We start from the raw sequence: 23,843 nt of genomic DNA on the forward strand, positions 1-23,843 counted from the left end.
TTCCTCTGTATCCATTGGATGCATTGCAAGCCTACACTTTTTACAGTCTGCTGTAATTCTTCTGTTTAAAGTTTGAGACATTTCAGTCTCTTTCTTTTTGTTTAGTCTCTGGTTCTGTCCTGTCCATGGATTCCCAGCAGGATGTGGACATGAAAGAGGGAAGAGTCAACACTTCAGAAGAATTTAAGTACCAACATCTTGAAGAAGACTCTATGGGCCTAATTCAGCTCCTGATGCATCTGGCACACTGGTTGCAAAGTAGAGATGTTCGGTACTATGAGCATGCAACAGACCAGTACGGCTGCAGACATCAAGATATTGATCGTCTGCAGCCGTATGGGGGAGGGGGAAGGACGGCAACAGAAACTGTTTTACAAACTGTTGTCCGGTGGCAAATTTCCCTAGGGGTAGCACTTATGTGGGGAGGCACTTATATGCTTGTGTTGGTACTGTCAGCACAAAAAGTACAAGTAACTCCCAAATATTTCCACTGTGCTGTACCATATGCCATCTTGAATAGAGTGTAACCTGGTAAGCCCCTGTAGGCTGTCCTACTTAGTAACTATGGGCTTAAGAGTTGATCGCAGCAGCAAATTTGTTAGCAGTTGTGCAAAACCATGGGGGTAATTCCAAGTTGATCGCAGCAGGAATTTTGTTAGCAGTTGGGCAAAACCATGTGCACTACAGGGAGGGCAGATATAACATGTGCAGAGAGAGAGTTAGATTTGGGTGGGTTATTTTGTTTCTGTGCAGGATAAATACTGGCTGCTTTATTTTTACACTGCAAATTAGACTGCAGATTGAACACACCACACCCAAATCTAACTCTCTCTGCACATGTTATATCTGCCCCCCTGCAGTGCACATGGTTTTGCCCAACTGCTAACAAATTTGCTGATGCTCAACTCTGAAATACCCCCTATGTGTACATGATTAAAAAAAAAAAAATTGTCTAGGTTTGTGGCTCATCAAATGAGGCCCAATCAATACAAGTAATAAAATTAAGGGAGGGGGATGGGGAGGGAACGGTCGTTACTGTTGTACCTAGGGGCACCATCACCACTAAATCCATCCCTGGGCACGTCACCTTTGTTTTGTGGGAGTGCCAAGGCCAAGATCTCAGTCTTTCCTGGCCTCTAGAAAGGAGCTGCAGCGGCCAGCTTGCGTGACCTCATGGGCCACTCAGCCCGCAGATGGAGTCACAAGTGATCCAATGCTGTGTCTGAGGATCACAAATGCATGCAGGAGGCATCTACTTGTACCAGATGCCCCCTGCTGCATCAATGTATCTGTGCATCGCTGCTACTTTCAAGTAAACAGCAACCGTGCTCAATCCAACTACATCTGAATCAGGCGCCATATCTCCAAGTGGCCAGTGTCTCACCAATGGATTCAGAGAAAACTATTTAACCTAAGCATAAAAAGCCTGCATTTGGACATCTAATAATTGATTAAAAAAATAAATATATATAAAAAATATTCTGACAAAAGATTTAAGGAATATAAATCTTGTGTTGGCTAACTTAAGATAGAGTAGGCAACTATGTTATTATTATTATTTACGTGGTACCACCAATTCATGCAGAGGTGTGGAACCATTGCAACCATTCCCTGCCCCATAGTAGCTTTGCATTGTAGATTATCTAACATACACACACTGGGATTAATTTTGTAAGCATCCATTTAAGCACAGCAGGGATCCGGGAGGTTACCCTAACTTCCTGTGAATGTGGGAGGTCACCCAATATTCAGAAAGTCTACTGGACATTTCAGCAGAGTAGGCAACTACTATGTATATACATGCAATCATCTGTTATGTGACTACTTGCCTGCCTCAATCGCTCTAGGCCCAAAATATTCTCCACCTGCAGCACTCCACGTGTGTATTTCTCAATGTAGGTTTCTCCATCAGATGTGGCCTCATACTCACTCCGTGCTGCCATCAAAGCTAAGGTTTCTCTGTCTTCTGCCTCTTCTGTTGCCTGTTAAAATAAAGAAATAAGTGTCAGGGAATGGACAGTCACACCTGGTACTATTCTATGGTTATATAGCTATATTCAGTGTCTTTTCGTAGCTTTAAAAAAAGTAAATCTGCTGTGCACAGGAAAAACATTTCCCCATATCATCATTGCCTTATGTTAAGTATATACAACAGTCCTGAAAAAATTCTCAAACACATACTTAAGAGTTACTAGTAACATTTACATATGTTTTAAACCTACATTTTAGTTTGGTGTTCCTTAAAATATTGAAGTGAGCCTGAAATGGTCATTATTCCATTGATAGGTGTCAAATCCCAAATTCTAAGCACTGGACATGTAACCCATAGTCAGTTAAAACCTCATCCGATACTTAAAATAATGTAACCAGCACCAGAAGGTCACAAAGTGCTATCAGCACTTATCCACTGCTGGCAGTCGTGTGGGTTATGGTATCCCAAGGTCAGCACGTTCGTGTCACGGATGGGTTTGGCTGTGGATCAGGACAAGGTGTTGTAGCTGGAATGGAGTTTGTGAGGCTGGGGCGGAAACTTGGTGGTCCAATATAACTTTTCTTCATGCAGTCGAGAGAGTAGATGAAGACAGTTGAGTAGAAAGGTCTTAGGACTATGGTATCAGGCAATACACAGACGGGACGGTTCGAGGCTTATGAACTCAAGAACAAACTAATGATGCACCCAATTAGTCAGGGTACACAGAACATGTGCGACTAGTGAATCTTCAAGATAGATATGGTGATGTGCCGATGCTGGGATGGAACCAGATATTCAGAAACCGCCAATTGAGCAGACAACCGGATGGAACCAGATATTGAGGAGCCGGCAATTGAGCGGACACTGGGATTAAACCAGCTAATAACTGTGGAGAGGCACAGTTGATCAGGAGACATAGTAACATAGTATTTTAGGTTGAATAGAGGCAATTTGCCCATCGTGTTCAAATCTGTTTTAAGTTGTGATGATTCTACATACTTGCTGAATTATGTTTTATGACTAGTTAGCTACTATAACTCATGTTACCCCCGGATTAACCACGTTGATATTTTAAGTATTATAACCTTGGATAGCTTTTTCATTCAGAAATTGATCCATTCCTATTTTAAATCCAATTACAGAGTCTGCCATTACCACCTTCCCTGGCAGGGAATTCCACATCCTGATTGCCCTAACAGTGAAGAACCCTTTCCTTCGTTGCGTTCGGAACTTTCTCTCCTACAGTCGCAGCGAGTGTCCACGTGTCCTAAACTGTGTTCTTTTAATAAATAATTCCTCTGATAACTCTTTGTGATGTCTCTTTACATATTTGAAGATATTAATAATATCTCATCTTAGGCGCCTCTTTTTTAGTGTATACATATTCAGCCTAGTAAGTCTTTCCTTATAGTCCAGTCCTTCTAGGCCTTTAATCAATTTAGTAGCTCGCCTTTGAACACTTTCGAGTTCACTGATGTCTTTTTTATACAATGGTGCCCAAAACTGAACACAATATTCCAGATGCGACGCACCAATGCCTTATACAGCGGCATGATTATATCCGAGTCCCTTGTCTCAATTCCTCTTTTTATGCACGCTAGCACCTTACTTGCCTTCTTTACTGCGTTTTGACATTGTGTATGGTTATTAAGCCTATTATCAATGAATACCCCCAAATCTTTTTCCAACTCTGTTTCCCCTAGGCGTTCCCCATTTAATATGTAGGATGCAAGTTTGTTTTTAGTCCAAAAATGCATAACCTTGCATTTGTCTGTATTGAACCTCATTTTCCATTTAGACGCCCAGAGTTCAAGTTTAGATAGATCATTCTGCAAAGACTCCACATCCAATTCTGAATTAATTACCTTACACAGTTTAGTATCATCTACAAAGATTGACACTGTGTTTTCCAGGCCTATTTCTAGGTCATTGATAAATATGTTGAACAGTAGTGGTCCGAGTACGGACCCTTGTGGTATTCCGCTGACTACTGGGGACCAGGTTGAGGACTTCCCGTTGACCACTGCTCACTGTACCCTGCTATCCAACCAGCTTCTTATCCATGTGCAAATAGTTTCTCCTAGGCCAAGCGCCTTTAATTTGATCATCAGTCTCCTGTGAGGAACTGTATCGAAGGCTTTTGCAAAATCTAGGAAGACCACATCCACTGCTTTTCCATGATCAAGATTATTGCTCACTTGCTCGTAGAAGCTAATTAAGTTAGTCTGACATGACCTGTCCCTCACAAACCCATGCTGGTTCTTGTTAATAATCCTAGCGGACTGTAGATACTCCTGTATGCCGTCCCTTAGAATTCCTTCCAATATTTTCCTCACTAAAGATATTAAACTAACTGGTCTGTAGTTTCCCGGAAGATTTTTGGATCCCTTTTTAAATAATGGCACTACCTCAGCTATATGCCAATCCTTCGGTACCATGCCTGATCTAATTGATCTATTGAAAATCAAGTATAGGGGTCGTGCTAGTTGCGAACTAAGCTCCATAAGAACCCTTGGGTAAAGTGCATCAGGACCAGGTGATTTATTAATCTTAATTTTGCTTAGTCTCTCCCGGACTACTTCTTCGCTTAAAACAAGTATCTAACCATGAATCATTACTGTCACAATTGGTATGCTCTACTCCCACCATCAGTTCTTCACTGGTGAATACTGATGAAAAGAATTTGTTCAGTATTTCCGCTTTTATTTCATCATCATTTATCAATTCTCCTAATTCATCTTTTAATGGACCTATATTATCCTTTTTTAACCTTTTACCTTTTATGTATTTAAAAATAAGATTTTACTCACCGGTAAATCTATTTCTCGTAGTCCGTAGTGGATGCTGGGACTCCGTAAGGACCATGGGGAATAGCGGCTCCGCAGGAGACTGGGCACAACTAAAGAAAGCTTTAGGACTACCTGGTGTGCACTGGCTCCTCCCACTATGACCCTCCTCCAGACCTCAGTTAGGATACTGTGCCCAGAAGAGCTGACACAATAAGGAAGGTTTTTGAATCCCGGGTAAGACTCATACCAGCCACACCAATCACACCGTATAACTCGTGATACTATACCCAGTTAACAGTATGAAATATAACTGAGCCTCTCAACAGATGGCTCAACAATAACCCTTTAGTTAGGCAATAACTATAAACAAGTATTGCAGACAATCCGCACTTGGGATGGGCGCCCAGCATCCACTACGGACTACAAGAAATAGATTTACCGGTGAGTAAAAGCTTATTTTCTCTGACGTCCTAAGTGGATGCTGGGACTCCGTAAGGACCATGGGGATTATAGCAAAGCTCCTAAACGGGCGGGAGAGTGCGGATGACTCTGCAGCACCGAATGAGCAAACTCTAGGTCCTCCTCAGCCAGGGTATCAAACTTGTAGACTCTTACAAAATGTTTTAACCCGACCAAGTAGCAGCTCGGCAAAGTTGTAAAGCCGAGACCCCTCGGGCAGCCGCCCAAGAAGAGCCCACTTTCCTCGTGGAATGGGCTTTTACAGATTTAGGGTGCGGCAGTCCAGCCGCATAATGTGCAAGTTGAATCGTGCTACAGATCCAGCGAGCAATAGTCTGCTTAGAAGCAGGAGCACCCAGCTTGTTGGGTGCATACAGGAGAAATAGCGAGTCAGTTTTCCTGACTCCAGCTGTCCTGGAAACATATACTTTTCAGGGCCCTGACTACGTCCAGTAACTTGGAATCCTCCAAGTCCCAAGTAGCCGCAGGCACCACAATAGGTTGGTTCACATGAAAAACTGATACCACCTTAGGAAGTAATTGGGAACGAGTCCTCAATTCCGCCTTATCCATATAAAATACAGATAAGGGCTTTTGTATGACAAAGCCGCCAATTCTGATACACGCCTGGCCGACGCCAAGGCCCACAGCATGACCACTTTCCACGTGAGGTATTATAGCTCCATGGATTTAAGTGGCTCAACCCAATGCGACTTCAGGAAATCCAACACCACGTTGAGATCCCACGGTGCCACTGGAGGCACAAACGGGGGCTGACTATGCAGCACTCCCTTAACAAAAGTCTGAACTTCAGGCAGTGAAGCCAGTTCTATTTTGGAAGAAAATCGATAGAGCCGAAATCTGGACCTTAATGGAACCCAATTTTAGGCCCAAAGTCACCTCTGACTGTAGGAAGTGCAGAAATCGACCTAGCTGAAATTCCTCCGTTGGGGCCTTCCTGGCCTCACAGCACGCAACATATTTCCGCCATATGCGGTGATAATGGTTTGCGTTCACTTCTTTCCTAGCTTTAAATAGCGTAGGGATAACTTCCTCCGGAATACCCTTTTCCTTCAGGATCCGGCGTTCAACCGCCATGCCGTCAAACGCAGCCGCGGTACGTCTTGGAACAGACAGGCCCCCTGCTGCAGCAGGTCCTGTCTGAGCGGCAGAGGCCATGGGTCCTCTGAGATCATTTCTTGGAGTTCTGGTTACCAAGCTCTTCTTGGCCAACCCGGCACAATGAGTATAGTTCTTACTCCTCTCCTTCTTATTATTCTCATTACCCCGGGTAAGAGAGGCAGAGAAGGGAACACATACACCGACTGGTACACCCACGGTGTAACCAGAGCGTCCACAGCTATCGCCTGAGGGTCCCTTGACCTGGCGCAATATCTTTGTAGCTTTTTGTTGAGGCGGGACGCCATCATGTCCACCTGTGGCCTTTCCCAACTGTGTACAATCATTTGGAAGACTTCTGGATGAAGTCCCCACTCTCCCGGGTGGAGGTCGTGTCTTCTGAGAAAGTCTGCTTCTCAGTTGTCCACTCCGGGAATGAACACTGCTGACAGTGCTAACACATGATTTTCCGTCCATCGGAGAATCCTTGTGGCTTCTGCCATCGCCATCCTGCTTCTTGTGCCGCCCTGTCGGTTTACATGAGCGACTGCCGTGATGTTGTCTGACTGGATCAGCACCGGCCGGTGTTGAAGCAGGGGTCTAGCCTGACTTAGGGCATTGTAAATGGCCCTTAGTTCCAGAATATTTATGTGTAGGGAAGTCTCCTGACTTTTCCATAGCCTTGGAAGTTTCTTCCCTGTGTGACTGCCCCCCAGCCTCGAAGGCTGGCATCCGTGGTCACCAGGACCCAGTCCTGTATGCCGAATCTGCGGCCCCCTAGAAGATGAGCACTCTGCAGCCACCACAACAGCGACACCCTGGCCCTTGGAGACAGGGTTATCAGCCGATGCATCTGAAGATGCGACCCGGACCACTTGTCCAACAGATCCCACTGGAAAATCCTTGCATGGGACCTGGCGAATGGAATTTCTTCGTAAGAAGCTACCATCTTTTCCAGGGCTCGCGTGCATTGATGCACCGACACCTGTATTTGTATTAGGAGGTCTCTGTCTAGAGACGACAACTCCTTGGACTTCTCCTCCGGGAGAAACCCTTTTTATCCTGTTCTGTGTCCAGAACCATACCCAGGAACAGTAGACGCGTCGTAGGAACCAGCTGCGACTTTGGAATATTCAGAATCCAGCCGTGCTGTTGTAGCACTTCCCGAGATAGTGCTACTCCGACAAACAACTGCTCCCTGGACCTCGCCTTTATAAGGAGATCGTCCAAGTACGGGATAATTATTTCGGACATTACCTTGGTAAATACCTCGGTGCCGGGGACAGACCAACGGCAACGTCTGGAATTGGTAATGACAATCCTGTACCACAATTTTGAGGTACTCCTGGTGAAGAGGGTAAATAGGGACATGCAGGTAAGCATCCTTGATGTCCAGTGATACCATGAAATTCTCCAGGCTTGCAATAATCGCCCTGAGCGATTCCATTTTGAACTTGAACCTTCGTATATAAGTGTTCAAGGCTTTCAATTTTAGAATGGGTCTCACCGAACCATCTGGTTTCGGTACCACAACATTTTGGAATAGTAACCCCGGCCTTGTTGAAGGAGGGGTACCTTGATTTCACCTGCTGGAAGTACAGCTTGTGAATTTCCGCCAGTACTACCTTTCTCCGAGGGCAGCAGGCAAGGCTGACGTGAGGTAACGGCGAGGGGGAGTCGCCTCGAACTCCAGCCTGTATCCCTGTGACACTACTTGCAGAACCTAGGGATCCACCTGTGGGCAAGCCCACTGGTCCCTGAAGTTCCCGAGACGCGCCCCTACCGCACCTGTCTCCACCTGTGGAGCCCCAGCGTCATGCGGTGGACTCAGAGGAAGCGGGGGAAGATTTTTGATCCTGGGAACTGGCTGCTGGTGCAGCTTTTTCCTTCTTCCCTCGTCTCTGTGCAGAAAGGAAGCGCCTTTGACCCGCTTGCTTTTCTGAAGCCGAAAGGACTGTACCTGAAAATACGGTGCTTTCTTAGGCTGTGAGTAAACCTGAGGTAAAAAAATTTCTTCCCAGCTGTTGCTGTGGATACGAGGTCCCAGAGACCATCCCCAAACAATTCCTCACCCTTATAAGGCAGAATCTCCATGTGCCTTTTACAGGCAGCATCACCTGTCCACTGCCGGGTTTCTAATACCCTTCTGGCAGAATGGACATTGCATTAATTCTGGATGCCAGCCGGCAAATATCCCTCTGTGCATCCTTCATATATAAGACGACGTCTTTAATATGCTCTATGTTAGCAAAATATTATCCCTGTCTAGGGTATTAATATTATCTGACAGGGTATCAGACCACGCTGCAGCAGCACTATTTATGCTGAGGCAATTGCAGGTCTCAGTATAGAACCTGAGTGTGTATATACAGACTTCAGGATAGCCTCCTGCTTTTTATCAGCAGGCTCCTTCAAGGTGGCCGTATCCTAAAACGGCAGTGCCACCTTTTTTGACAAACGTGTGAGCGCCTTATCCACCCTAGGGGATATCTCCCAACGTGACCTATCCTCTGGCGGGAAAGGATACGCCATCAGTAATTTTTTAGAAATTACCAGTTTCTTATCGTGGGAACCCACGCTTCTTTACACACTTCATTCACTCATCTGATGGGGGAACAAAACACTGGCTGCTTTTTCTCCCCAAAAATAAAACCCCTTTTATGTGGTACTTGGGTTCATGTCAGAAATGTGTAACACATTTTTCATTGCCGAGATCATGTAACGGATGTTCCTAGTGGATTGTGTATATATTTCAACCTCGTCGACACTGGAGTCAGACTCCGTGTCGACATCTGTGTCTGCCATCTGAGGTAACGGGCGTTTTTTTGAGCCCCTGATGGCCTTTGAGACGCCTGGGCAGGAGCGGGCTGAGAAGCCGGCTGTCCCACAGCTGTTACGTCATTCAGCCTTTTATGTAAGGAGTTGACATTGTCGGTTAATACCTTCCACCTATCCATCCACTCTGGTGTCGGCCCCACAGGGGGCGACATCCCATTTATCGGCCTCTGCTCCGCCTCCACGTAACCTTCCTCATCCATGTCGACACAGCCGTACCGACACACCGCACACACACAGGGAATGCTCTGACTGAGGACAGGACCCCACAAAGTCCTTTGGGGAGACAGAGAGAGAGTATGCCAGCACACACCAGAGCGCTATATAATGCAGGGATTAACACTATAACTGAGTGATTTTTCCCCCAATAGCTGCTTGTATACACATATTGCACCTAAATTTAGTGCCCCCCTCTCTTTTTAACCCTTTGAGCCTGAAAACTACAGGGGAGAGCCTGGGGAGCTGTCTTCCAGCTGCACTGTAAAGAAAAAATGGCGCCAGTGTGCTGAGGGAGATAGCCCCGCCCCTTTTTCGGCGGACTTTTCTCCCGCTTTTTTATGGATCCTGGCAGGGGTAATTTATCATATATATAGCCCTGGGACTATATATTGTGATGATTTGCCAGCCAAGGTGTCTTATATTGCCCTCAGGGCGCCCCCCCCCCCCAGCACCCTTCAGTGACCGGAGTGTGAGGTGTGCATGAGGAGCAATGGCGCACAGCTGCAGTGCTGTGCGCTACCTTGTTGAAGACTGAAGTCTTCTGCCGCCGATTTTCCAGAACACTTCTTGCTTCTGGCTCTGTAAGGGGGCCGGCGGCGCGGCTCCGGGAACGAACACCAAGGTCGGGTCCTGCGGTTGATCCCTCTGGAGCTAATGGTGTCCAGTAGCCTAAGAAGCCCAAACTACCACCTGTTAGGTAGGTTCGCTTCTTCTCCCCTTAGTCCCTCGCTGCAGTGAGTCTGTTGCCAGCAGATCTCACTGTAAAATAAAAAACCTAAATATAATTTCTTTCTAGGAGCTCAGGAGAGCCCCTAGTGTGCATCCAGCTCAGCCGAGCACAAGAATCTAACTGAGGTCTGGAGGAGGGTCATAGTGGGAGGAGCCAGTGCACACCAGGTAGTCCTAAAGCTTTCTTTAGTTGTGCCCAGTCTCCTGCGGAGCCGCTATTCCCCATGGTCCTTACGGAGTCCCAGCATCCGCTTAGGACATCAGAGAAAACTTTTTAGGATTGGTTTTACTCTCTATAGCGATTTGCTTTTCATTTTCCATTTTAGCTGCTCTTATTGCTATTTTGCGTTTCTTATTACACTCCTTGTAATACTTGAAAGACTCCTCCTTTCCATTAGATTTAAATGCTTTGAAAGCCCCCCTTTTTTTTATTAATTTCTGCCTTAACCTTTTTGTTAAGCCACAAAGCACTGGCAGCTTGGTAGTGTCCAGGAAACTCCATATATAGCCCTGGCTAACTATGGATTGGCAATCATGTGAGAAGTACCAAGATGGCTGCGCCCAGTCACTGGCTCCATGTGAAACACCACGGCAGCCGAGCGGGGTCACAGCCCAGACCAGAGTTACCACAGACACACGGGAGTGCTCTGGGACCGTGGAGGGCCGCGGAAGAGCACAACACACTCTGGGACATGACTCAGTGGGAGAGGTGAGGCAGTGTGCGGCAGGGGAGCCCTGGCTGCCACAGCAGCTTTGTGACGTAGCAATGGAGAGAATGAGGAGGATGTTAGTTTAAATATTGTGGTATGCCATGGTCTGAGGTAACATGGGGACACTAATGTGGGTATACTATGAAAGCTATTGGGGGAGGTGTATCAAACCTTGGAGACAGATAAAGTGGAGATAGGTTAAGTATTTTATTATGCTGTGACTGCAGACATGGTGCCGTGACATCTTAAAAAAAGGCAATTATACTAAATAACTAGTGTATTTATTCAAAATGTTTAATGCCAGTGGCATGCCCGGTGCTAATGCTTAACTCCTCATTTTGTATGTGTGCATGTTTCTCAGAAATGTACTTTTGCATTTTTTATTTTGTACAGGTTGAGTATCCCTTATCCAAAATCACACATTTTTGGGTCCCCTACTGAGATAATGACACACATGTATGTATATATATATATATATATATATATATATACACACCTAATATATAATATATATGTTGTTATTAGCTCAGTTGGGACCCAAAAATGTGGGATTTGGAATTTTGGATAAGGGATACTCAACCTGTATTACTATTTAGATTTATTTAATTATAAGTAATATTTAGGATTAATGCTTAACATTAACTTGTTATACTTATTTTCAGTTTCATTTATCTCTGAGGGTTCTTTGTATGTTTTAATTTGTTTAGTTTATCTACATATATTCAGATTTTCAGCGTGCTATTATGGAGTCTAAGATCGCGGAGGTGCAGCATGCTGGCTGACCTCGGACGTTGTTTAAAGGGGCAATCACTTACCAGGCAAAGGTTTGCTTTGTAAGCGTTTGGCCCTTCTAAAAAAATAAGATTTTACTCACCGGTAAATCTATTTCTTGTAGTCCGTAGTGGATGCTGGGACTCCGTAAGGACAATGGGGAATAGCGGCTCCGCAGGAGACTGGGCACAACTAAGAAAGCTTTAGGACTACCTGGTGTGCACTGGCTCCTCCCACTATGACCCTCCTCCAGACCTCAGTTAGGATACTGTGCCCGGAAGAGCTGACACAATAAGGAAGGATTTTGAATCCAGGGTAAGACTCATACCAGCCACACCAATCACACCGTATAACTCGTGATATTAATCCAGTTAACAGTATGAACATAACAGAGCCTCTCAACAGATGGCTCAACAATAACCCTTTAGGTAACAATAACTATATACAAGCATTGCAGACAGTCCGCACTTGGGACGGGCGCCCAGCATCCACTACGGACTACGAGAAATAGATTTACCGGTGAGTAAAATCTTATTTTCTCTAACGTCCTAAGTGGATGCTGGGACTCCGTAAGGACCATGGGGATTATACCAAAGCTCCCAAACGGGCGGGAGAGTGCGGATGACTCTGCAGCACCGAATGAGAGAACTCAAGGTCCTCCTCAGCCAGGGTATCAAATTTGTAGAATTTTGCAAACGTGTTTGCCCCTGACCAAGTAGCAGCTCGGCAAAGTTGTAAAGCCGAGACCCCTCGGGCAGCCGCCCAAGAAGAGCCCACCTTCCTCGTGGAATGGGCTTTTACAGATTTAGGCTGCTGCAGGCCAGCCGCAGAATGCGCAAGCTGAATTGTGCTACAAATCCAGCGAGCAATAGTCTGCTTCGAAGCAGGAGCACCCAGTTTGTTGGGTGCATACAGGATAAATAGTGAGTCAGTCTTCCTGACTCCAGCCGTCCTGGAAACATACATTTTCAAGTCCCTGACTACGTCCAGTAACTTGGAGTCCTCCAAGTCCCTAGTAGCCGCAGGCACAACAATAGGTTGGTTCAAGTGAAAAGCTGATACCACCTTAGGGAGAAACTGGGGACGAGTCCTCAATTCTGCCCTATCCATATGGAAAATGAGATAAGGGCTTTTACATGACAAAGCCGCCAATTCTGATACACGCCTGCCTGAAGCCAAGGCCAACAACATGACCACTTTCCACGTGAGATACTTCAAATCCACGGTCTTAAGTGGCTCAAACCAATGTGACTTTAGGAAATCCAACACCACGTTGAGATCCCAAGGTGCCACTGGAGGCACAAAAGGGGGCTGAATATGCAGCACTCCCTTAACAAAAGTTTGAACTTCAGGTAGTGAAGCCAGTTCTTTCTGGAAGAAAATCGAAAGACCCGAAATCTGGACCTTAATGGAACCCAATTTTAGGCCCATAGTCACCCCTGACTGTAGAAAGTGCAGGAAACGACCCAGCTGAAATTCTTCCGTTGGGGCCTTCCTGGCCTCACACCACGCAACATATTTTCGCCATATGCGGTGAATAATGGTTTGCGGTTACTTCTTTCCTAGCTTTAATCAGCGTAGGAATGACTTCCTCCGGAATGCCCTTTTCCTTCAGGATCCGGTGTTCAACCGCCATGCCGTCAAACGCAGCCGCGGTAAGTCTTGGAACAGACAGGGCCCCTGCTGCAGCAGGTCCTGTCTGAGCGGCAGAGGCCATGGGTCCTCTGACATCATTTCTTGAAGTTCCGGGTACCAAGCTCTTCTTGGCCAATCCGGAACAATGAGTATAGTTCTTACTCCTCTTCTCCTTATTATCCTCAGTACCTTTGGTATGAGAGGAAGAGGAGGTAACACATAAACCGACCGGTACACCCACGGTGTCACTAGAGCGTCCACAGCTATCGCCTGCGGGTCTCTTGACCTGGCGCAATACTTTTCTAGCTTTTTGTTTAGGCGGAACGCCATCATGTCCACCTGTGACCTTTCCCAACGGTTTACAATCATTTGGAAGACTTCTGTATGAAGTCCCCACTCTCCCGGGTGGAGGTCGTGCCTGCTGAGGAAGTCTGCTTCCCAGTTGTCCACTCCCGGAATGAACACTGCTGACAGTGCTAACACGTGATTTTCCGCCCATCTGAGAATCCTTGTGGCTTCTGCCATCGCCGTCCTGCTTCTCGTGCCGCCCTGTCGGTTTACATGGGCGACCGCCGTGATATTGTCTGACTGGATCAGTACCGGCTGGTTTTGAAGCAGGGGTTTTGCCTGACTTAGGGCATTGTAAATTGCCCTTAGTTCCAGAACATTTATGTGTAGGGAAGTCTCCTGACTTGACCATAGTCCTTGGAAGTTTCTTCCCTGTGTGACTGCCCCCCAGCCTCGAAGGCTGGCATCCGTGGTCACCAGGACCCAGTCCTGTATGCCGAATCTGCGGCCCTCTCTGAGATGAGCACTCTGCAGCCACCACAGCAGAGACACCCTGGTCCATGGAGACAGGGTTATCAGCCGATGCATCTGAAGATGCGATCCGGACCATTGGTCCAACAGGTCCCACTGAAAGGTTCTGGCATGGAACCTGCCGAATGGAATTGCTTCGTAGCAAGATACCATCTTTCCCAGGACTCGCGTGTAGTGACGCACCGACACCTGTTTTGGTTTCAGGAGGCCTCTGACTAGAGATGACAGCTCCTTGGCTTTTTCCTCCGGGAGAAACACTTTTTTCTGGACTGTGTCCAGAATCATCCCCAGGAACAATAGACGTGTCGCAGGAACCAGCTGTGACTTTGGAATGTTTAGAATACAGCCGTGCTGTTGTAGCACTTCCCGAGATAGTGCTACCCCGACCAACAACTGCTCTCTGGACCTCGCCTTTATCAGGAGATCGTACAAGTATGGGATAATTAAAACTCCCTTTTTTCGAAGGAGTATCATCATTTCGGCCATTACCTTGGTAAATACCCTCGGTGCCGTGGACAGGCCGAACGGCAACGTCTGGAATTGGTAATGACAATCCTGTACCACAAATCTGAGGTACTCCTGGTGAGGATGGTAAATGGGGACATGCAGGTAAGCATCCTTGATGTCCAGTGATACCATGTAATCCCCCTCTTCCAGGCTTGCGATAACCGCCCTGAGCGATTCCATCTTGAACTTGAATTTTTTTATATGTGTGTTCAAGGATTTCAAATTTAAAATGGGTCTCACCGAACCGTCCGGTTTCGGTACCACAAACATTGTGGAATAGTAACCCCGTCCTTGTTGAAGTAGGGGCACCTTGACTATCACCTGCTGGGAATACAGCTTGTGAATTGCCTCTATCACAGCCTCCCTGCCTGAGGGAGTTGTTGGCAAGGCAGATTTGAGGAAACGGCGGGGGGGAAATGTCTCGAATTCCAGCCTGTACCCCTGAGATACCACTTGAAGGATCCAGGGATCTACTTGTGAGCGAGCCCACTGATTGCTGAAGTTTTTGAGATGGGCCCCCACCGTACCTGGCTCCACCTGTTGAGCCCCAGCGTCATGCGGCGGACTTAGAAGAAGCGGGAGAGGACTTTTGTTCCTGGGAACTGGCTGTATGCTGCAGCTTTTTTCCCCTACCTCTGCCTCTGGGCAGAAAGGACGCGCCTCTACCCCGCCTGCTCTTTTGGGGACGAAAGGACTGTACCTGATAATACGGTACTTTCTTTGGTTGTGAGGGGACATGTGGTAAAAATGCTGACTTCCCAGCCGTTGCTGTGGACACTAGGTCTGAAAGACCATCCCCGAACAACTCCTCACCCTTATAAGGCAAAACTTCCATGTGCCTTTTAAATTCTGCATCACCTGTCCACTGCCGAGTCCATAACCCTCTCCTGGCAGAAATGGACAGTGCACTTATTTTAGATGCCAGCTGGCAAATATCCCTCTGTGCATCTCTCATGTATAAGACAGCGTCTTTAATATGCTCTATGTTTAGCAATATAGTGTCCCTGTCTAGGGTGTCAATGTTTTCTGACAGGGAATCTGACCATGCAGCAGCAGCACTGCACATCCATGCTGAAGCAATAGCTGGTCTCAGTATAATACCAGTGTGTGTATATATAGCCTTCAGGAGAGCCTCCTGCTTCCTATCAGCAGGCTCCTTCAGGGCGGCCGTATCCGGAGACGGTAGTGCCACCTTTTTTGATAAGCGTGTAAGCGCTTTATCCACCTTAGGGGGTGTTTCCCAACGTGACCTATCCTCTGGCGGGAAAGGGTATGCCATTAGTAACTTTTTAGAAATTACCAATTTTTTATCTGGGCAAGCCCACGCTACTTCACACACTTCATTTAATTCTTCAGAAGGGGGAAAAACTACTGGGAGTTTTTTCTCTCCAAACATAATACCCTTTTTTGTGGTACCTGGGGTCACATCAGAAATGTGTAAAACATTTTTCATTGCCTCAATCATGTAACGAGTGGCCCTACTGGACATAACATTAGTCTCTTCGTCGTTGACACTGGTATCAGTATCCGTGTCGACATCTGTGTCTGCCATCTGAGGTAGCGGGCGTTTTAGAGCCCCTGATGGCCTTTGAGACGTCTGGGCAGGCACGAGCTGAGAAGCCGGCTGTCCCGCATTTGGCATGTCATCAAATTTTTTATGTAAGGAGTCGACACTTTCACGTAATTCCTTCCACAAGTCCATCCACTCAGGTGTCTGCCCCACAGGGGGTGACAACACATTTACAGGCATTTGCTCCGCCTCCACATAAATCTCCTCATCAAACATGTCGACACAGCCATACCGACACACCGCACACACACAGGGAATGCTCAGACAGGAGACAGGACCCCACAAAGCCCTTTGGGGAGACAGAGAGAGAGTATGCCAGCACACACCAGAGCGCTATATAATACAGGGATTAACTAAATTATATCCCCTTATAGCTGCTATATATGTATACTGCGCCTAAATTTAGTGCCCCCCCTCTCTTTTTTACCCTTCTGTAGTGTAGACTGCAGGGGAGAGCCAGGGAGCTTCCTTCCAGCGGAGCTGTGAGGGAGAAATGGCGCCAGTGTGCTGAGGGAGATAGCTCCGCCCCTTTTTCGGCTGACTTTTCTCCCGCTTTTTTATGGATTCTGGCAGGGGTATTTATCACATATATAGCCTCTGGTGCTATATATTGTGATGATTTTGCCAGGCAAGGTGTTTATATTGCTGCCCAGGGCGCCCCCCCCCAGCGCCCTGCACCCATCAGTGACCGCAGTGTGAGGTGTGCAAGAGGAGCAATGGCGCACAGCTGCAGTGCTGTGCGCTACCTTGTTGAAGACAGGAGTCTTCTGCCGCCGATTTTCCGGATCACTTCTTGCTTCTGGCTCTGTAAGGGGGCCGGCGGCGCGGCTCCGGGACCGAACATCAATGGCCGGTTCCATGCGGTCGATCCCTCTGGAGCTAATGGTGTCCAGTAGCCTAAGAAGCCCAAGCTACCACCAGTTAGGTAGGTTCGCTTCTTCTCCCCTTAGTCCCTCGCTGCAGTGAGTCTGTTGCCAGCAGATCTCACTGTAAAATAAAAAACCTAAAATATACTTTCTCTCTAGGAGCTCAGGAGAGCCCCTAGTGTGCATCCAGCTCAGCCGGGCACAAGATTCTAACTGAGGTCTGGAGGAGGGTCATAGTGGGAGGAGCCAGTGCACACCAGTTAGCCCTAAAGCTTTCTTAGTTGTGCACAGTCTCCTGCGGAGCCGCTATTCCCCATGGTCCTTACGGAGTCCCAGCATCCACTTAGGACGTTAGAGAAACATCCATGGTTGCCTTGTAAGTGAAAAAAACATCCAAGACTGGCCGACATCCCGCACCTCCGGCGATTTCGGAGTCCATTACATCCCACCGATAATAGGAATAATAACCAGTATAACATTGGTTTTATTGAAAGATGTAAAATAAATCATATCAAAGCCTAATAACTTTGGATTGTTAATGTTAGAAAGCATTAAAACAGAGTTGATCAAGGGTTCTAATACACAGCAGTGTTTCACAATATTAATATACTAAACAGGATTATTTTATTTTTCCATTAAAACATCAATGAAAAAAACAAACTAAATAACCTGTTTTAAACATAAAAAGCAATTTTTTTCTTTAAAAAAAACAACAGGGTTTTTCCCCCCAACCATGTGAAACAGCCTATAAAATAGCAGTTAGAAGATGATTGGTACTTTATAATTTTCTACTTTAACTCTCTCCAAGTGTAGATACATCTGTCCCAAGGCCTGTATAAAATATTTTAATAAAAACTCCATCTCATGGTGTGCTCCATTTACCTCTAATTTTTCCAGGCTGATAACCTTTTGCTCTGGGACTTATTTTTTTGGAAGTATATGTTCAGGCCTGCTAACGATTCTTTGTTTAACAAAGACTTTTTATACTTGACATTTTGCATGTGCATGGTTGAACAGCATTTTATTTTATTTTTATAAATGAATATTAAGAAGCGTCACCTTTGGGATATTGGACACGATTTCATAGCTTACACCACAGGAATAGAGAAAGTTCTTGGCAGACATTCGTCTTTTTAGGCTTTGTGTAAAACTCTGCAAACAAAAACAGTTTTGAATTATAAACAAAAAAATATTTCTTGTTGATAACTTTTTTTTTTATAGATGTTTTTATTGCAAAGAAGATTACAAATAAAATGACATTTTCTCTGAACAACAAGAGTGTCCTTGGCTTTTTCTTTTAAATATGATAACTTGTGAAATACTTATACCAGTACAATTACAAAAAAGGGTTTATAAATCAACATAGAAAATAAGAATTTACTTACCGATAATTCTATTTCTCGGAGTCCGTAGTGGATGCTGGGGTTCCTGAAAGGACCATGGGGAATAGCGGCTCCGCAGGAGACAGGGCACAAAAAGTAAAGCTTTAGGATCAGGTGGTGTGCACTGGCTCCTCCCCCTATGACCCTCCTCCAAGCCAGTTAGGTACTGTGCCCGGACGAGCGTACACAATAAGGGAGGAATTTTGAATCCCGGGTAAGACTCATACCAGCCACACCAATCACACCGTACAACTTGTGATCTAAACCCAGTTAACAGTATGATAACAGCGGAGCCTCTGAAAAGATGGCTCACAACAATAATAACCCGATTTTTGTAACTATGTACAAGTATTGCAGATAATCCGCACTTGGGATGGGCGCCCAGCATCCACTACGGACTCCGAGAAATAGAATTATCGGTAAGTAAATTCTTATTTTCTCTATCGTCCTAGTGGATGCTGGGGTTCCTGAAAGGACCATGGGGATTATACCAAAGCTCCCAAACGGGCGGGAGAGTGCGGATGACTCTGCAGCACCGAATGAGAGAACTCCAGGTCCTCTTTTGCCAGGATATCAAATTTGTAGAATTTTACAAACGTGTTCTCCCCTGACCACGTAGCTGCTCGGCAGAGTTGTAATGCCGAGACCTCTCGGGCAGCCGCCCAAAATGAGCCCACCTTCCTTGTGGAATGGGCCTTAACCGATTTAGACTGTGGCAGGCCTGCCTCAGAATGTGCAAGTTGAATTGTGTTACAAATCCAACGAGCAATCGACTGCTTAGAAGCAGGCGCACCCAACTTGTTGGGTGCATACAGTATAAACAGCGAGTCAGATTTTCTGACTCCAGCTGTCCTGGAATATATTTTCAGGGCCCTGACAACTTCTAGCAACTTGGAGTCCTCCAAGTCCCTAGTAGGTGCAAGGCACCACAATAAGCTGGTTCAGGTGAAACACTGACACCACCTTAGGGAGAGAACTGGGGACGAGTCCGCAGCTCTGCCCTGTCCGAATGGACAAACAGATATGGGCTTTTTTGAGAAAAAACCACCAATTTGACACTCGCCTGGTCCAGGCCAGGGCCAAGAGCATGGTCACTTTTTATGTGAGATGCTGCAAATCCACATATTTGACTGGTTTTAAACCAATGTGATTTGAGAAATCCCAGAACTACGTTGAGATCCCACAGTGCCACTGGAGGCACAAAAAAGGGGTTTGTATATGCAATACTCCCTTGACAAACTTCTGGACTTCAGGAACTGAAGCAAATTCTTTCTGGAAGAAAATTTACAGGGCCGAATTTGAACCTTAATGGACCCCAATTTGAGGCCCATAGACACTCCTGTTTGCAGGAAATGCAGGAAACGACCGAGTTGAAATTTCTTTGTGGGGCCTTCCTGGCCTCACACCACGCAACAAATTTTCGCCACACGTGGTGATAATGTTGTGCGGTCACCTCCTTTCTGGCTTTGACCAGGGTAGGAATGACCTCTTCCGGAATGCCTTTTTTCCCTTAGGATCCGGCTTTCCATCGCCATGCCGACAAACGCAGCTGCGGTAAATCTTGGAACAGACATGGTACTTGCTGAAGCAAGTCCCTTCTTAGCGGCAGAGGCCATAAGACCTCTGTAAGCATCTCTTGAAGTTCCGGGTACCAAGTCCTTCTTGGCCAATCCGGAGCCATGAGTATAGTTCTTACTCCTCTACGTCTTATAATTCTCAGCACCTTAGGTATGAGAAGCAGAGGAGGGAACACATACACCGACTGGTACACCCACGGTGTTACCAGAACGTCCACATCTATTGCCTGAGGGTCCCTTGACCTGGCGCAATACCTGTCCCGTTTTTTGTTCAGACGGGACGCCATCATGTCCACCTTTGGTATTTCCCAACGGTTTACAATCATGTGGAAAAAACTTCTCAATGAAGTTTCCACTCTCCCGGGTGGAGGTCGTGCTGAGGAAGTCTGCTTCCCAGTTTCCATTCCCGGGATGAAAAACTGCTGACAGTGTTATCACATGATTTTCCGCCCAGCGAAAAGTCCTTGCAGTTTCTGCCATTGCCCTCCTGCTTCTTGTGTCGCCCTGTCTGTTTACGTGGGCGACTGCCGTGATGATTTTCCCACTGGATCAATACCGGCTGACCTTGAAGCAGAGGTCTTGCTAAGCTTAGAGCATTATAAATTTACCCTTAGCTCCAGTATATTTATGTGGAGAAAAGTCTCCATACTTGATCACACTCCCTGGAAATTTTTCCCTTGTGTGACCGCTCCCCAGCCTCTCAGGCTGGGCTCCGTGGTTACCAGCATCCAATCCTGAATGCCGAATCTGCGGCCCTCTAGAAGATGAGCACTCTATAACCACCACAGGAGAGACACCCTTGTCCTTGGATATTGGGTTATCCGCTGATGCATCTGAAGATGCGATCCGGACCATTTGTCCAGCAGATCCCACTGAAAAGTTCTTACGTGAAATCTGCCGAATGGAATTGCTTCGTAGGAAGCCACCATTTTTACCAGGACCCTTGTGCAATGATGCACTGTTTTTAGGAGGTTCCTGACTTGCTCGGATAACTCCCTGGCTTTCTCTTCCGGGAGAAACACCTTTTTCTGGACTGTGTCCAGAATCATTCCTAGGCACAGCAGACGTGTCGTCGGGATCAGCTGCGATTTTGGAATATTTAGAATCCACCCGTGCTGATTGTAGCAGTATCCGAGATAGTGCTACTCCGACCTCCAACTGTTCCCTGGACTATGCCCCTATCAGGAGATCGTCCAAGTAAGGGATAATTAAGACGCCTTTTCTTCGAAGAAGAATCATCAATTCGGCCATTACCTTGGTAAAGACCCCGGGGTGCCGTGGACAATCCAAACGGCAGCGTCTGAAACTGATAGTGACAGTTCTGCACCACGAACCTGAGGTACCCTTAGTGAGAAGGGCAAATTTGGGACATAGAGGTAAGCATCCCTGATGTCCCGGGACACTATATAGTCCCCTTCTTCCTGGTTCGTTATCACTGCTCTGAGTGACTTCATCTTAATTTGAACCTTTGTAAGTGTTCAAAAAAAATTTTTTTTAGAATAAGTCTCACCTAGCCTTCTGGCTTCAGTACCACAATATAGTGTGGAATAATGCCCCTTTTCTGTAGTAGGAGGGGTAATTTAATTGTCACCTGCTGGGAACACAGCTTGTGAATTTTTTCCCATACTACCTCCTTGTCGGAGGGAGACTTGGTAAAGCAGACTTCAGGAGCCTGCGAAGGGGAAACGTCTCGACATTCCCATCTGTACCCCCGGGATACTACTTGTAGGATCCAGGGGTCCTGTACGGTGTCAGCGCCATGCTGAGAACTTGTCAGACGCGGTGGAACGCTTCTGTTCCTGGGAATAGGCTGCCTGTTGCAGTCTTCTTCCCTTTCCTCTATCCCTGGGCAGATATGATCTTATAGGGACGAGAGGACTGAGGCTGAAAAGACGGTGTCTTTTTCTGCAGAGATGTGACTTAGGGTAAAAAACGGTGGATTTTCCAGCAGTTGCCGTGACCACCAGGTCCGATGGACCGACCCCAAACAAGTCCTCTTCCTTTATACGGCCATACTGTGCCGTTTGGAATCTGCATCACCTGACCACTGTCGTGTCCATAACATCTTCTGGCAGTTATGGACATCGCGTTTATTCATGATGCCAGAGTGCAAATATCCCTCTGTGCATCTCGCATATATAGAAATGCTCTATAGTCAATAAAATACTGTCCCTGTCAAGGGTATCAATATTTTTAGTCAGGGAATCCGACCAAGCCACCCTAGCTCTGCACATCCAGGCTGAGGCGATCGCTGGCCGCAGTATAACACCAGTATGTGTGTATATACTTTTTAATATATTTTCCAGCCTTGTCAGCTGGTCCTTGAGGACGGCCCTATCTATAGACGGTACCGCCACTTGTTTTGATAAGCGTGTGAGCGCCTTATCCACCTTAAGGGGTGTTTCCCAACGCGCCCTAACTTCTGGCGGGAAAGGGTATACCGCCCATAATTTTCTATCGGGGGGAACCCACGCATCATCACACACTTTATTTAATTTATCTGATTCAGGAAAAACTATGGTAGTTTTTTCACATCCCACATAATACCCTCTTTTGTGGTACTTGTAGTATCAGAAATACGTAACACCTCCTTCATTGCCTTTAACGTGTGGCCCTAATAAGGAATACGTTTGTTTATTCACCGTCGACACTGGATTCAGTGTCCCTGTCTGTGTCTGTGTCGACCGACTAAAGTAAACGGGCGTTTTAAAACCCTTGACGGTGTTTTTGAGACGTCTGGACCGTACTAATTGTTTGTCGGCCGTCTCATGTCGTCAACCGACCTTGCAGCGTGTTGACATTATCACGTAATTTCCTAAATAAGCCATCCATTCCGGTGTCGACTCCCTAGAGAGTGACATCACCATTACAGGCAATTGCTCCGCCTCCTCACCAACATCGTCCTCCTACCTGTCGACACACACGTACCGACACACAGCACACACACAGGGAATGCTCTGATAGAGGACAGGACCCACTAGCCCTTTGGAGAGACAGAGGGAGAGTTTGCCAGCACACACCAAAAACGCTATAATTATATAGGGACAACCTTATATAAGTGTTTTCCCTTATAGCATCTTAATATATATATAAGCATATCGCCAAATTAGTGCCCCCCCTCTCTGTTTTAACCCTGTTTCTGTAGTGCAGTGCAGGGGAGAGCCTGGGAGCCTTCCCTCCAGCCTTTCTGTGAGGGAAAATGGCGCTGTGTGCTGAGGAGATAGGCCCCGCCCCTTTTTCGGCGGCCTCGTCTCCCGCTCTTAACGGATTCTGGCAGGGGTTAAATATCTCCATATAGCCTCCGGAGGCTATATGTGAGGTATTTTTAGCCAAAATAGGTATTCATTTGCCTCCCAGGGCGCCCCCCTCCCAGCGCCCTGCACCCTCAGGGACTGCCGTGTGAAGTGTGCTGAGAGGAAAATGGCGCACAGCTGCAGTGCTGTGCGCTACCTTTAGAAGACTGAGGAGTCTTCTGCCGCCGATTCTGGACCTCTTCTTACTTCAGCATCTGCAAGGGGGCCGGCGGCAAGGCTCCGGTGACCATCCAGGCTGTACCTGTGATCGTCCCTCTGGAGCTGATGTCCAGTAGCCAAGAAGCCAATCCATCCTGCACGCAGGTGAGTTCACTTCTTCTCCCCTAAGTCCCTCGTTGCAGTGATCCTGTTGCCAGCAGGACTCACTGTAAAATAAAAAACCTAAGCTAAACTTTCCTAAGCAGCTCTTTAGGAGAGCCACCTAGATTGCACCCTTCTCGGCCGGGCACAAAATCTAACTGGCTTGGAGGAGGGTCATAGGGGGAGGAGCCAGTGCACACCACCTGATCCTAAAGCTTTACTTTTTGTGCCCTGTCTCCTGCGGAGCCGCTATTCCCCATGGTCCTTTCA

At 46.7% G+C, this 23,843-nt stretch overlaps 1 protein-coding gene across 4 annotated transcripts in view; it reads right to left on the reverse strand.

Moving 5' to 3' along the window:
* KIF13A (kinesin family member 13A) overlaps positions 1 to 23,843 on the reverse strand; it is a 477,346-nt gene that overhangs the window by 44,177 nt on the left and 409,326 nt on the right. For all 4 annotated transcript variants that reach the window (XM_063923222.1, XM_063923220.1, XM_063923221.1 and 1 more), the window contains 2 exons: positions 18,060 to 18,152; positions 1,830 to 1,982 (listed from right to left, as the gene is read on the reverse strand). In XM_063923222.1, coding sequence (XP_063779292.1) covers positions 1,830 to 1,982; positions 18,060 to 18,152 — 246 coding nt within the window. The remainder of the gene's footprint in view (positions 1 to 1,829; positions 1,983 to 18,059; positions 18,153 to 23,843) is intronic.

The sequence above is a fragment of the Pseudophryne corroboree genome, chromosome 5, assembly GCF_028390025.1.
Source record: "Pseudophryne corroboree isolate aPseCor3 chromosome 5, aPseCor3.hap2, whole genome shotgun sequence".
NCBI classification, from domain to species: domain Eukaryota; kingdom Metazoa; phylum Chordata; class Amphibia; order Anura; family Myobatrachidae; genus Pseudophryne; species Pseudophryne corroboree.